The sequence below is a fragment of the Trichoderma aggressivum genome (assembly GCF_033847375.1).
Source record: "Trichoderma aggressivum f. europaeum strain CBS 100526 chromosome Unknown scaffold_056, whole genome shotgun sequence".
Lineage (NCBI taxonomy): Eukaryota > Fungi > Ascomycota > Sordariomycetes > Hypocreales > Hypocreaceae > Trichoderma > Trichoderma aggressivum.
Genome location: NW_026946422.1, coordinates 54445 through 68916, shown reverse-complemented (window position 1 = coordinate 68916; position 14472 = coordinate 54445). Strand labels below are relative to the sequence as shown.

The 14472-nt window shown below is 52.5% G+C and overlaps 6 protein-coding genes across 6 annotated transcripts; 2 read left to right on the top strand and 4 right to left on the bottom strand.

Moving 5' to 3' along the window:
• Window positions 1-490: 490 nt before the first annotated feature.
• On the top strand, window positions 491-1239 carry Triagg1_9600 (uncharacterized protein; the record flags this gene model as incomplete). Its single annotated transcript, XM_062904576.1, has 3 exons — window positions 491-528; window positions 596-959; window positions 1027-1239. The coding sequence occupies 3 exons, from the start codon at window positions 491-493 to the stop codon at window positions 1237-1239; spliced, it is 615 nt and encodes a 204-aa protein (XP_062751417.1).
• A 441-nt stretch (window positions 1240-1680) lies between these two features.
• On the bottom strand, window positions 1681-2622 carry Triagg1_9599 (uncharacterized protein; the record flags this gene model as incomplete). The annotated part of the gene is made up of 1 exon (XM_062904575.1): window positions 1681-2622. One exon carries the CDS (start codon window positions 2620-2622, stop codon window positions 1681-1683), a length of 942 nt encoding a protein of 313 aa, XP_062751416.1.
• Window positions 2623-5508: 2886 nt separating this feature from the next.
• Triagg1_9598 (uncharacterized protein) lies at window positions 5509-7189 on the bottom strand (the record flags this gene model as incomplete). Its single annotated transcript, XM_062904574.1, has 4 exons — window positions 5509-5552; window positions 5675-6824; window positions 6908-7003; window positions 7136-7189. The coding sequence occupies 4 exons, from the start codon at window positions 7187-7189 to the stop codon at window positions 5509-5511; spliced, it is 1344 nt and encodes a 447-aa protein (XP_062751415.1).
• Window positions 7190-9119: 1930 nt separating this feature from the next.
• Window positions 9120-10931, top strand: Triagg1_9597 (uncharacterized protein; the record flags this gene model as incomplete). The annotated part of the gene is made up of 5 exons (XM_062904573.1): window positions 9120-9255; window positions 9312-9789; window positions 9849-9917; window positions 9981-10681; window positions 10768-10931. The coding sequence occupies 5 exons, from the start codon at window positions 9120-9122 to the stop codon at window positions 10929-10931; spliced, it is 1548 nt and encodes a 515-aa protein (XP_062751414.1).
• Window positions 10932-11068: 137 nt separating this feature from the next.
• Triagg1_9596 (uncharacterized protein) lies at window positions 11069-11500 on the bottom strand (the record flags this gene model as incomplete). Its single annotated transcript, XM_062904570.1, has 1 exon — window positions 11069-11500. The coding sequence occupies one exon, from the start codon at window positions 11498-11500 to the stop codon at window positions 11069-11071; it is 432 nt and encodes a 143-aa protein (XP_062751413.1).
• A 918-nt stretch (window positions 11501-12418) lies between these two features.
• Triagg1_9595 (uncharacterized protein) lies at window positions 12419-13195 on the bottom strand (the record flags this gene model as incomplete). Its single annotated transcript, XM_062904569.1, has 2 exons — window positions 12419-12456; window positions 12529-13195. 2 exons carry the CDS (start codon window positions 13193-13195, stop codon window positions 12419-12421), a joined length of 705 nt encoding a protein of 234 aa, XP_062751412.1.
• Between the last annotated feature and the right edge of the window lie 1277 nt (window positions 13196-14472).

Here is a 14472-nt window from a genome sequence, read left to right as displayed (position 1 = left end):
GGGGATGAGATTTTGTATCAGCGCTAGCCGTATATGATCAGTCTATCGATTTAGTGCAGGTTGTGTACAGTGAAGAGTACGGGCACATGAGCGCCGGCGGCAAGGCATTGGGGAGCCTTATTACGCTGCTTGGAAGAAAAAGAAATATTTGACTAAATTGAAAGGAGGTTCCAATGCTAATTTAATTGACATTTCATCGTAAAGTCAATGGCATTTTCTTGGCTTCCACTCTCTTTCGTGCCTATCTATTCTTGATCTAGCCTAAAACCTGTATAAATACCGACCAAGTGAGATTCCGTCCCCGAACCCCTGTTTATCGATAAAGCTTTCGGGCGCCACATGATACATCGAGACAATGACGACAAGGGCCTTGTCCGCCGATTATCGTCCGGACTTGCGTTCCCTCTCCATTCCCCGTCTGCGGACTCACGGTCGAACAAATTGACAAGAGCAGCGGCCGAGTCCGTAGCGCAACGCATCGTCTCTCACAATGGGTGGCAAACAGAGCAAGATCACCGACCAGGACAAGTAACGAGCCCCCAGTCCGCCGTTGTCGCTGCCCACAGACCGTCGACTGACAAGAGAACCACTCCAGGGCGATTCTGGACATGAAGATCCAGCGCGACAGGTTACACCAGTACCAGCGCCGCATCACCGTCCTCACGGATAAAGAAACGGACATTGCCAAGCAGATGCTCGCCAAGGGCGACAAGAAGCGGGCGCTGCTGGCGCTGCGGCGCAAGAAGTACCAGGAGTCGCTGTTGACCAAGACGGATGCGCAGCTGGAGCAGCTGGAGAGGCTGACGGCCAGCGTCGAGTTTGCGCAGATCCAGAAGGACGTCGTGTTTGGCTTGCAGCAGGGCACAAAGGTGCTGTCCGAGATTCACGCCGAGATGGGCGGCATTGAGCACGTGGAGAAGTTGATGGGGGAGACTGCGGATGCGATTGCATACCAAAATGTATTGATTTGCCTAGACTTCTTTTTGCACATCTAGTTACCTCTTGAATGCTGACTGACCATTGCAGGAAATCAGCGAAATGCTCGGCTCGCGCATCACCGCGGCAGACGAGGAAGAAGTCGACGAAGAACTCGCCGCGCTGGAGGCGGAAATGTCCGGCGTGAACCAGAAACTCCCCACGGTCCCGAGCGCTCAGCTTCCCGTTTCCGAACGGCCGGCGGAACAAGAGGAAGAAGCGCAGGAGAACAGACCAGAGAGACAGGCGATGCTGGCTGCTTGATTGACTGAATGAATGACTGATTGATATGGGAGTATTGGCATGTTGGGGTTCCGGATGATTATTAGACATCTATTTCTTTCGTTTTTCATGTTGGGTCATGTGCTTGAGTACATGTATAGATGGCAGCAAACACCATGGCGAGCACGGGAAGGCGTTTTTGTATCTTTCACTACTTTAACATCTTCTGAATTTATATAAGATTTCCATGATTTATTATATTTGATACTAGTTTTGGCCATGTATCATCCATCCGTAAGAATACTTTGTACTTTAGCTGCCGTATTTGGATACCAGCTTCTTCATAATTGACATGGCTCCTCCACGGTACCCCGTCCCAAAGATTGAGTAGTGGTTTAAATGGTGATATCTGTAAAAGGCCGTCAGCTCTGCTTGCCTCTGACTTTACACGCCATAGACTCATCTGTCAATCACGTTTAGCACTCACAATTCATAGAGCATGATACGATCATCCCACTCCTCCTTTGGCTCTGCCCTAGGCACGAGCTCCTCATAGTCGCTCCAAAAGGAACCCCCGTAGCCACCAAACATCCTCATGATGCCCAATTCGTATTCCGAGTGGCCATACACGCAGGAAGGGTCAAAGACAACCTCTTCTCGCCCACCCTGCCCGGCAATCTGGCCCTCGGAATGATTCCCGCTCCAGAGATCGCCGTGGACGACAACGGGCGTGATGCTGATGCGATCGTCCCCGATAAGCCGCGGGACGACGCTACTAGCAATCTTCTCGACTGTGTCGGCGGCCTGGTCATCGGGCCCGTGATTCTCCACGATGCGCCTCATGATGAAGCGCAGCCTGTTCTCGGCGAAGAAGTCGGCCCAGGAGGCGCGCCACGAATTATCCTGCTGCGTGTCGCCGCAGCACGTCGGCACGGGGAAGCCGAACACGGGCCTGTCGAAGCCGTCGGGAACGGGCGCGGGGGTCGTATGCAGCTTGGCGAGCTTTGCGGCGAAAGAGACGCCGGAACCCTTTGACGCGGAGTAGCCAAGGTTGAGGAAGTCGGTGGCGAGGAAGTACTTGTTGGAGAGCTGCAGGGGGCCGTGGAAGTATGATTTGGGGCAGAAGTTGGGGACGGCGTCGTGGATCGCGTTGAGAGAGGCGTGTTCGCCTGTAAGTGAGGAGGCGAGGATGTTTAGCTTTGAAGGCGGAGGGGGGGAGGCTGGATGAGGGGCTGGACCTTGAAACATTACTTTTGCGCCCTCGCCGGAGGCTGTTTTGACAAAGTAGTCGAATGGCTGGCCATCTTTTGTCGTGGAGAGCTTGAAGGTTGATGAGAAGCCTGAGCCCCCGACAGGTGAGATTGTGGTGCTGTTTTTGTCTAGGTCCAAGGCTGCGAGGATGGCGGGATCGATTGTGTGGGACATGATGAATGGGAGATGTTTGAAATCGGTGAGTATGAAGTTGATATATTAGTAGTTCTACATGTGAGTTGTACTGAGTTTGATGTTGTACTAATTATTGATGTGAGCATGTGAGTGACGTCAAGGTGCTGCGTGGATGGCCCCATGAAAATCACACCCAGCAATCTCAACACAGACAAAAGCATTCAGAATGAGAGTATCAAATCATCTTGGAAGTAAAATAAAGTAAACATATGAAAAGCTCTAAATTTCATCAAGGGGGGTATTCCAACCAAAATTCCATCGCTAAGACCCGATATCCGCTCGTATTATGTATTCATCCCTCCTTGCCAAAATCCTTCCCAATCCCCGTTCCTTATTGTGTGTGTGTGTGTATTTTGTCCGGCCTGGCCGCTCGCAAGTGGGGCCGGACGCCGAACCCGAAACTCATCGGGAGAAGCGCCGTTGGTTGCTTTTCCCTCGCGCCCGTTTTATATTGTATTTCGCTCGCTCACTAGAGAGACAAGGGAAACCAAAGTGGAAATGTTGAAACCGAAAATGTATGCATCTCGTCATGGCCAAGGAAGTATTCGTTTATTTTGGTGATTCGTGTTCAGTGACCCGGCGCATCGTTTACTGCTTCTCGACCTTTTCCACGTGAGAAGACGAAGTCGAGCTGATGCGGCCTCGGGGGCTGGCGGGTCGAGACTGGACTGGGGTGTTTGTCTCGGAGCAGTTGGACGACTCGGGGTAGTCGAGCTCACAGGCGGGCTTGTTGTAGCAGTAGTGGCAGGGGCAGGCGACGACCTTGTTGATCGGGGGTCGCGGGGTGCAGTGGCGAGCCCACCAGCTTTGTCCTTGAGAAGAAGGCATAGTGATTGTGAGTTGTGGAGTGAGTTTGTTGAGAAGAAGAAAAGAGTCGAGCGAAACCGGTTGGGGTTTGTGATGTCGTATGTTGTGTTTGTTGATAAAGTAGTGTGTTGTGTTGTTGTGTAAGAGCTCAGTGCTTTAGTGGAGAGCTGTATAATAGAACAGTCGAGTCAAGTCAAGTTCGAGTTTTCTTCACAAGGAGCCTGAAAAAAGATGGAGAAGCTTGTTTGTGAGTATGAGTAGTAAAAACATCAAAAGCAACGGGGGGAGACTCAGATGAGTTTATATACAACTTATCCTCGCCCCCCTCAAGGGTCTCTCCGATATCAATAGTAGTCATTTCGCCATAATTGGAAAAAATGAACAGGAAAAAAAAAAATACCCACTAACCTCATGCGCAGCAAGATGACTGGACAGCCACATACCCGAACACTGCCGAAGACAACACACACACTCCGTTCCCCTGCAAAACCATACCGGAAACGTACAGATTACGGTCTCGGCGCTCCGTCGGTGTTTCGCAATCTACGAAGCTGACTGGCCTCTTTTTTTCTCCGACGCTGCAAAAGGCGGCAGCTTATCAGAAACGCGCCGTCTGGACATCGTGATGGATCACATTGCATTGCAGTTTGTCGCCCAGTGCCATCGATGGAAAAGAGCAACTTCCAAAACAAAAGGACCTGATGAGTTGTGACCGGCCGAATTGGACCGCGTTGGTGCGAAGCTCAACGTCTCTCTCTCTCGTCAAATCAACTGCACTGTAACCTCAGAGTCTCAACTTGATTCAGGCTCAACTGCACTGCGGTAACTAATCCCAACGGGGCCATTGCTGCCTCATTAAGCCCTGCGTAGATCTTGCCCGGCACAACGTAAAGATGCCTCTAGTGGTGACTAAGCCCTGCAGAACTTACAAATTGCGCTGCTGCTATGAAGTAATAGTGCATCGAGTTGCATAAGCAATTCCGCCTGCTTCATTCCAAATTCCAAATCAATCGAGAAAGAGACACGGCAAAATCCGTTCCCAAGTTGCCAAAGTTCCAGAAAGCAACAGAAACCCCCAAGAAATCAAGGAAAGCAAACCAACTGCCGCCCGTGCAGGATACGAGTATTCTTTCAGGCACCAAGAATCTCCATCTCGGCACTGTTCCACTGCAGGGCCACACCCCTGCTCTAAAAAAAGATAAAAAAGATAAAAAAATCCGCAGCCCTTGCCGTGCCATTCATCCGAACCAGCAACATCGAGCAATAACCGAACGACTTCCGAACCACCGCCTTCAAAATCGAAATTGCCGGCCCGCCTCAGCTCCAGCCTCCAAGCTCCAGCTACAAGCTCCCAACATGTGGCGGCTACTCGTATGCATGAATAAGGCACCTAGTTCCATAGGTTCATAGTCCTCGTAAACGGTACTCGTGTAACGGTAGAAGCTCCTCTCATGAGTCCACAATCATCCGATTTCTTTGCCTCTCTGGTCGATAAATCGATGCACTTGGCTCCGTCATCTTCCGTAGACATGGGCACTTATAACGGACGGATGCCTGCCCTTGAAAGACCCAGCACCGACAAAAAAGAAACGGCCCTTTCCAAGCAAATCTTGTTGTTATTATCGTCGTGAAACTCCACTAGGTGCTGACATGGCGGCTCCCTCTCCTGACTCTGGCTCGGGATCCGAATGCCCTCCCCTAGTCGAATCAGATCATTCTCGTCCAATTCTCATCGGTCCGGAAGCCATCCCCAACAGACAAACAAACAAACGCGAACCCGCACAATACTTGCGCCATAGCCATGGTGTGGCAAGAATTAATTAAGGCTTTGATTTTTTTCTCTTTACCTCCTCCTGGTTTCTCACCTACAACGTAAAAAAAAAAAAAAAAAAAGAGATACGTCGATATATGCTATGAACAAGCAAGAGCAACAAAAATGCCTTGACCGCCGCATCATTCCCGAGCCCCTTCTCATTGGTTGATTTGCTCCCCTGCCACCCAAAAACAGATATTACAAGGAATCCATGCCATCCAGTCTTACGACTCTGTTGTTACCGTCTAGATACCCAGGGTGAACTCAACACCAACGTCAATGTCGCGGGCTACATGTTTTGAAAAATTTACATCGTCAGCAGGTGATTCTTCTCTTCTTTTTTAAAAATTTTTTTTTTTCTTCTTCTTTTTCTTTTTCATTGTTCATCATAGAGTTGCGTCGTAAACTTACCCAGCTTGACAACCTTGGACAGCTGCACGGCCTTCTCGGCGGCGCTCTGCAGGTCATCAATAGAAAAGATCTTCATACCAGACTCGTTGATGATCTGGTGGGCAAGCTCGACGTTGGTACCCTGCAGACGGGCAATGATGGGGATCTTGAGGTTGAGGGCCTCGACGGTGCGGATCAGGCCGGTGGCGATGGCGTCGCAGCGGACGATGCCGCCAAAGATGTTGACGAAGATGGCGCTGACCTTGGGGTCGCTGGTGATGAGCTCAAAGGCCTCTCGGATGGCGGCGGGAGTGGCGCCACCGCCGACGTCGAGGAAGTTGGCGGGCTGGCCGCCGTTGAGCTTGATGATGTCCATGGTGGCCATGGCGAGGCCGGCACCGTTGACGAGGCAGCCAATGTCGCCGTCCAGCTTGATGAAGTTGAGGTTGGACTGGGCGGCACGGACCTCGTCGGGGTCCTCCTGGGTAGTGTCGCGCCACTCGAAAACCTCCTGCTGGCGGTAGTCGGCGTTGTCGTCGAAGCCAAACTTGGCGTCCATGCAGAGGACCTGGTGGTCCGACGTCTCGGACAGGGGGTTGATCTCGATCTGGGTGGCGTCACGCTCGAGGAAGATCTTGTAGAGCTTCTGGATGGTGTCCTTGGCGTCCTCGACGCACTGCTCGCTGAAGCCCAGGCCGGTGGCGATGCCGCGAGCAATCTCGTCGGTCACGCCGGTGTTGATGTCGATGTAGGTCGTAGTGATGGCATCGGGCTGCTCCTTGGCAACGGTCTCAATGTCGACACCTCCCTGGGACGACGAGACGATGACGGGGGTCTGGGAAGCACGGTCCATCAGGATAGCCAGGTAGAACTCGCGGCGGGCAAACTTGCGCTCGCAAATGTAGACGGCATTGCACAGACGGCCGCCGGCGCCCGTCTGCTTGGTGATGAGCTTGTGGCCAATCATCTGCTGGGCAAACATCTCGGCCTCGTGGGGGGAGTAGATGACACGGACACCGCCCTTGAGGCCGTTGTCAAAGGTTCCCTTTCCTCGTCCACCGGCGAGGACCTGGGCCTTGATGACCAGGTCGCCGGTACCAATCTCCTTGGCCACAGACTTGGCCTCGGCGGCCGTCTTGGCCACGGCGCCCTTGGGAACGCCTACGCCATACTGTTGTTGCAGAAAAGACAAGGTGCCGTGTCAGCCGGATGCCGCGCGGGGGGGAGGTATTAGAATGAGGTGATTTGGTTTACCTTTCTCAGGAGGTCGGCGGACAGGTACTCGTGGATGCTGAGAGCTCGTCGCTGCTGAGCGACGCCGGGCAGTCGGACAGAAGGAGTGGCGTGGCGCTGCGAAAGGGAGCAGAAGCTCAGCGTTAGAAGCTGCTTGCAAGATGCAACACCCCCAAGGAGGGGCGGGGTTTTTTTTTATATCGGCCAAGGGGGGGTAAAAAGAGAGCAACTTTTGCGACGATTGCATACCTTTGCGGCACTGAGCGCCGACGCCGCCGCGCGGCTACGGCCAATGTTGAACATTGCGATGAAGGGGCTGGCGGCTGCCAAATTGAGTGGAGAGAGACGGTGAGGGAGGGAGATGGAGGAAGTCGTCGTCGACCGAGATGTGGTTTTTTTCTCTTTTTTTTTTTGGCGGTTTGATGCTCAAAGACGCACAGCTCTCAATGCGGAAACCGATTTCCTGGCTTGTTCGGCCTAGGCTGGTGACGGGGGTACCCGAGTTTCGCCGACTGGTGCGGAAAATCGTTGCGCCGGGGCGCGACAGCTGCCGAAGAGCCCTGTCAAGCGGCTGTCAGGCTGGCGGCGATGTACCAGAGTACCTGGGCGGTGTATGCGCAGACGCGGGGCCAGCCGGGTACTCGGTACTCGCTCGTCTTAAGCCAATTGGCGGTGCGTGGGGGGAGCCATGCGGTGCGTCTTTCGATGTTTTGACTGCCGCATCCCGAGCCGAATGAGGCGCAACTTTGATGATAGCCAGGATCCGGGACGCTTGTTTTGCATCACCCCAAGGTTGTTGCCTGATCCACTATACAGGTACGAGTACTCTTTACGAATTACAGAATGTACTTGGGACTGGAGACTTCAGGTTTCTATTAGTCTTATCGATAGCTAGGAGGTACCTTGGCAGTAAGAGACAGGCTTCTTCTTTCAGCTCTCATGTCTCACCGTATGTCTCTCTTCACCTCGTACTCGATCCAATCCAATCCAATCCAATCTATGCAAGGCTTCAAGATCTCATGCACGGACGCCATCCCACACATGCCGGCATCTAACTGGAACCCAACATCCAAACGCCGGATCTACACCACACCCACCGCCGCCCATCCCATGCACCCACCCATCCGTTCCAAGTCACAGTTGAACGCCTCCCAACATCCATCTGACTTGAACAATTCCCCAATACTATCAGCCCTATAACACCTGATATGTTCTGTGCTACATGCTCCGGACTTTTCAGCCCTGCAATTACCAGCTAAATCAATACGAGTAAACGCAGCCAATCCAAATACTACCACATGTAGCCCCAGCCCCCCCTTACGCTATGCTCGTAAGCCAGCCATTCGCAGTCGAGCCTCGCCCAAATGGCTTGCAGCTGCTGGACTCTACTAGTTCGCCTCCAATTCGGGCAATTTCGCCCTCTCCTTTTCCCTTTTCACCTCTTCCTACGGAGTAAATGTGTTCCCCTGCTTCCAGCTGGCCTCGTTTGTCGTATTTCCCCGTATCATCGCCCGCCATTTGCTACAAGGGTCGTGCCCTCTTGCATTGGCTGCTACATTAGCTTCAATGTTCCTTGTGCTCCCTTTCAGCGCCGCCACCGCGCCAAAAATGGCTGCCTTTTTGGAAACCCGGGCTCTCGCTCTGTGACCTATCGCGTCAAAGCCGTAGATTTTTTTTTTTTTTTTTTTAAACTAAACAAGGTTACGGGCCGTAGATCTAGAATTATGCTCGGGTTACAAGTACGAGTACTCGTAGAATGCGATTTCTCGTGGGACTTGGGAATAAGAAGCAGCCGAGCCCGCTTCCCGTTGCAAGTAATAGCGGCTCTCTCTCTCTCTCTCCTGTGCTGTCAACCGCGCGACTCGATTCCGTCCTTTGTTGCTCTCCTGTTGTTTGTTTGCTTGCGTTGCTTTGCGTCAAGCTGGCACGCAGCTGTTGCTTGCCGCGCTCTACAGCTTTCGACATCAAGATCCTTTCGTCCAACGGCATCAACACTGCTGGGGAAAAGCAAGAGGCCGTCATTCCCCACGTCCCAACGTTTCGCCTCATTGGCCATAGCTCTTCTTGTCTGCCCTTGGAGTCCTGCGGTAGGATCAAGTTCGCGGCTTCCTACTTACAGGCCCAGTTCCGTTGTGTAATCCCACCCGTCTGTACCTCTATATATTTTACCCTCGTCGCCCAAGTTACACGGTCCGCCATGTTGCTATCAAGTATACAATCGGCGAGTTTCACCATGGTTGCCAGCGTCGGGCTTGCTGCTGTAACCATCCTGACCGTGCTCGTGTGGCTCCGGCATTTTGCGTCAGATATCAGAATCAGGAAGCTTGGCGGTGTCCGGGCACCAATCCTGGCGGGCAACTTGCTGTCAGGTAATTGTCCCCCCCGTTGACATTGTTTGTTTGCTCTCCCCTGATCGTCACCACAGCTTCCAAGTTATACTACGAGATTGGCAAGAATCAGTACAACAACAACCTTGTCGCTTGGTGTACGGCGCGGCTGGACAAGCTGCCACCCGGAAAGAGAACGTTTGCCGAATTCAGCTTGACGGGATCCAAGAGAGTCCTCATCACCAGGGATCCAGAGCAGACCAAGGCGGTTTTAGCGACCAATGTCGCCAGCTTCGGCCATGGGCCCATGTGGCACAAGCTATGGCGCCCCTTTCTAGGAGACGGCATATTTGCTGTAGACGGACAGCTCTGGCACGACAGCCGCGCCATGATCAAGCCCATGTTTGTCAGGGACAGGCTGCGCAACCTCGTCATCTTTGATACCTGTACTAGCAAGCTGATGTCCAAGATTCCCTCTGCGGGAGCCACTGTCGACCTCAAGGACCTCTTCTACCGGTGGTCGATGGACACGACGACGGAGTTCCTGCTTGGGGAGAATGTCAACAGCCTGGATTTGTAAGAATTGTTGATCCGTGAATCGGTATACGAAAAGGAATGCTAATACCGGGTTCTAGCCCCGACAATGACGTCTTGGATGCCATGCATGTTGCACAACGGATCCAAATGTTCATCTTTGTCCTCAAGTTAGTCTATCCATCGGTTTTGAGCAAAATATGACTGAGCGGGTACTAAACAGCTGCTTCCAGTCCCATCGCGCCGTTGATCCCAAAAGGTGACTATCACCGAGCCATTAGGAAGATGGAAGAGTTTATTGAGCCGGCCATCGCCCGGACTCTAGCCATCCCTCAAGCTCGGCTTGAAGAGCTCTCCAAATTGGACATGGAATTCTCGTTTTTGCACAGCATCGCACGCCACACCAGGGACCCCAAAGTAATCCGAGATCAAATCATGTCCGTACTCCTTGCCGCAAGAGACACCACGGCGGCAACCATGTCGTGGGCAATGTACGAGCTGTCCAACTATCCCAAGCTCTGGGCTAGGTTGCGCAGAGAGGTCCTGAGCGAACTTGGGAGCCACGAAACGCCAACGTACGAGGCACTCAAGGATCTGACATATGTCAAAAACGTCCTCAACGAGACCCTTCGGCTTCACCCGGCCGCTCCTCTCAACATGCGCCAAGTCCTGGAGACGACAACCATTCCGGGCCGACCGGGCGAGCCGGGCGTTGTGCTGCTCAAGGGAGACAGTGTGACGATCAACACGCTCGGGATGCACATGTACGCAGACTTGTACCCTCCCGTGTCTGATACCTTTGCGGATCCCAGGATATTCAGCCCCGAGAGGTGGGAGCACTGGACGCCCAAGCCTTGGACGTATGTTCCTTTTTCTGGAGGGCCTAGGATATGCGCCGGGCAGAATTTTGCTTTGACGGAAATGGCATTTTGCTGTGAGTTGCAGATGGAGATGATGATGATGATGATGAAGATGTCCCTCTTACTTGTGTGCATCAACTGACTGTTTGTCTGTGTCTAGTGGTCCGCCTGGCTCAGCGGTTCGAGAGCATCGAGTATCGCGGCGATTGGGCGGCTCAGAGGCTGCGGGCAGACATCATCGGGACGCCAGCATTGGGAGTTCACGTGGCCTTGTACGAGCCGGGTGAGAAGCCCGATTTGCGGTTCAAAGGCCATGCCAATTAAAAAGGTTTCATGCTACATACAGCTGCATTTGATATTTTACATAGTCTATACCCATACGTTAGTTTCGTCATGAAGAGCAATACAACAAAATCTGATGCAATATAACGCCTTCCCTGTATCATACACCCGTAGTTAGATTACTCAAACCCAGACCACACCGTCCCCAGCACCCTCCCCCGATCATCGAGCCTCACTCCTTCGCCCCTCAGCAAGCTCTTCTTCTCCGTCATCGTAATCCCCTCCCCGTCCTTGGGCCAGCTGCCCTTGAACCCGCCCAGCGTCCCTCCCGTCGCCACCACGCGATGGCACGGCACCTCTGGCGCGAACGGGTTCCTCCGCAGCGCGTTGCCCACGGCCCGCGGCGACGTGCCCAGGTGCGCCGACAGCAGGCCGTACGTGGTCACCCGGCCGCGCGGGATCTGGCAGAGGGCCGTCCAGACGCGCTTCTCGAAGGGCGTGCGCTGGCTTTGCGCGATGCGGAGGAGCTGTGGCTGCATGTCTGCCGGGACGGGGATGGACGTGGATGTGGATTTTGTGGCTTTTTGGACTTTTGAGATTGAAGGTTTCATCGCTTTGGTGGTGTGTGCTGGTTTTGGTTTGTTGGGTTTTTGTATGGTGGGTGCCATGGGGAAAGGAAAAGTGTTGATTGCTTGTGTTTTTGTTTGCGAGGTGGTGATGAGTCTTTGTGTGGTTGTGCGTGTAAGTGGTTTCGAGTGTCTTGGTGTGGTAGAGATGGTACCGTGTTTGTTCTGATGATTTTTTTTTGGAGTATGAATTAATATTGTTCGAGGTGAAGTAAATCAAGGATAGGGTGATTTTCAAAGGAATATATATATATATATATGTGCACGGGCGAATTCGGTATTCCTGGTCAACTTATTTGTCGCAACACACAATAGTTGGTTAATTGGTTGGCGTCGCGATATCGAAAGCAACACTCGACGCCGGGTCACGTGGCATTGCTTCGGAGCTGCGATGACATCAGCGGGTGAAGGGCATCAAACTTGTGTTGCGATGAATATGGCGTAGGATTTCTCATGGTGGATTTCTTACAATGGAATTCAAATAGGCAGTGTAAATCTCCATAGAATATATGCAGCAAAAAGACTCATCCACGTCCACGAGCTTAGTAATAAAATACAATCTTGTCTATTTCAGTTCCATCACCACCAGGCCGAGAATTAATCAGAGTAGTAAATTCAACATTTATATGATCAATGGCCGCATGTGCCTCTAACCTAACGCCGGTATCATGCCCCTATAGTGATATCGCATCTTTGCTCCGTGCCCGCAACGTACTTGTATCGGCACCATTATAATCAAACCCTTTCGTGGAATGGGCCGGGGCAGCTCTAATTCAGAGACCTGCCTCGCCCTGGTATTCTGTCTCTCTAGTCGTCATCGTACAATCTCTCCGTAAATCGGCCTTGGTAGTATTCTCATGAGCCGTGGCCTTTGTCTTGTTCCTTTGTAGCTTCGCAAGCGTCTTAGACCATAAATGACTCTCCGCAGCCGCATTGCTCCTCTGCTACTGGTCAGTCTCTGAATATCGTAGGAATAAACAGCCAATGAATTGATATGACGGGATAGCACGTACTGATGTTGGGGTTCTTGAACACAAACTTCTGACTCAGTTTATCTTCCGCCCAGTCCATTTCGCTGCCGATGATGCTGAAGAGCGCCTTGCTGTCAATCAAAACCTTGACGCCGTCTTGCTCCACCAGTTCATCGAAAGCGCCCGGTTTGTCGACGTATTCCAGCTGGTAGGCCAGCCCACTGCAGCCTCGGTTCCGTACACCGACCTTGATGAGCTTCGGGTCGGGCTGGTTGAGCAGTGCGCGCAGCTGCTCCACGGCAGCGGGTGTGAGCTTCATTGCCGCCTTGCGCGCGCGAAGCTTGGAACGAGGTCGGGCTGCAGGGGCAGGCTGCGTCTTTTGCGCATCGGTCTCGGCAGTTTTGGGAGATGGAGGAGCCGAGGAGGTCGTTGGAGAAGGCGACTGAGCCTCAACCTGCGGTGGGGCCATCGGCTTGGGTACGGCATCGTGTTGAGGCGGCGGCCGTGTCTCGTGGACTCGAGGAAGGGCCTCTGGCTGGGCAAGGGATGACTTGGCGAGGTTGTCGCTTGTGGGAGGCTCGGGGATTTTGGACGGCAGCGGATAGGAGTGGTAGGCAAAGCCGGCCACTCTGGATGCGCACAGGTGGCGGAAGGACGAGCGGCTGAGGCGCAGCGCGGCGCGGCCGGTAGAGAAGGAGACGTTCATCATTGTATCATAAAGATGCTGCCCAAACGTGCATGCTTGGGGGATTGTGGGAAGGATTGGGATCCGGAGGTTCCAGGTGGGGAGGGTTAGATGCGGATGTTTTGAAATCAATTTCTCGGCTCAGCTCAGGAACCCTCAACGGTTATGACATGATCTTTTTGCCGTCCTGTACCGCCGTGGCCCTGTGCCCGCACAGCGGTCGGCCGAGCCAATCGGCATCCGAGAATTAGTCAGTGGCTGAGGGAAAATGTCGGAATAGCCATTTTCGGTTTGCCGCTACGTATCTTTGCGTGGCAAATGACCAAGGCGCTAATAGAGCTTTGACAGCAATGTTTGCACAGCTAATAAGCTACTAATTGCGAAAGGTGATGATGCCTGGGTATCTGAGTTGAAGCATTGAAGCTGCAGATGAGTCTATTATTAAGTATCTAGGTAGGTATGACTAACTTTGGTTCGATGGTGTTCAAAAGGGTTGGGTTCTCTTTCTGGTAACCCTTTTGGGGTATTCTCCTTAAGATGTCCATATCCACCAATTACAAGCTGTAAGATCGAGCTGAAATGTGGTATATGCTTGACAACCTTGAAAAGTAGATGGACATAAATTGAGCAAGTGGAGCGTGCAAGTTCAATCAGCGACCCAAGACTTTGGATTCAAATGGACTACATCAAAACCGTTACCTAAACTCAATCATCTATTACCATCATCCATTGCCGGGTAGGAGAAAGAAAGCAGACGAAATCCCCTGGAAACCGAAGGGATATATGAGAGCCAGAATCTGGTATTATCCAAGAGCAACTCACAATAGAGGGCCTATAGGTGTGTCATTGTTGTGAAAGGGCTGAGTCGGTGAGCAATTGTGGAAACTGCTCACTGCCGCCAAATGCTGCAAGGGCGCCGAAAGTGGTATTTTCCGACGACATGCAGGTGCAAGAGGCTGGCTGAAAGTGAACAAGACAACAAAAAGGCACAGCAAAAGACGCCCTGCCATGAGCCCGACAAAATAAGCTGCATGTACTTCGTAGTCTAATCTCCACCTCGATCCCATTTAGTCATGATCGACATCCCCCAGCCACGTCATATGCAGCTGCATTGGCCATCACGATGCCATCAATGGCCTAAACATCAAGATGACCAGGGAGAGATTAAGTTTATCCTCTTTCGACTACGGATACGACGCTGTCATGTAGCTACCCCTGCCATAGCTCTGTCCAGGTGCATTTCAGCTCCCAATGGCAATGCCGGCCAGCGGTGCTTTCGTCGTCTCTGCCTGCGACTCAGC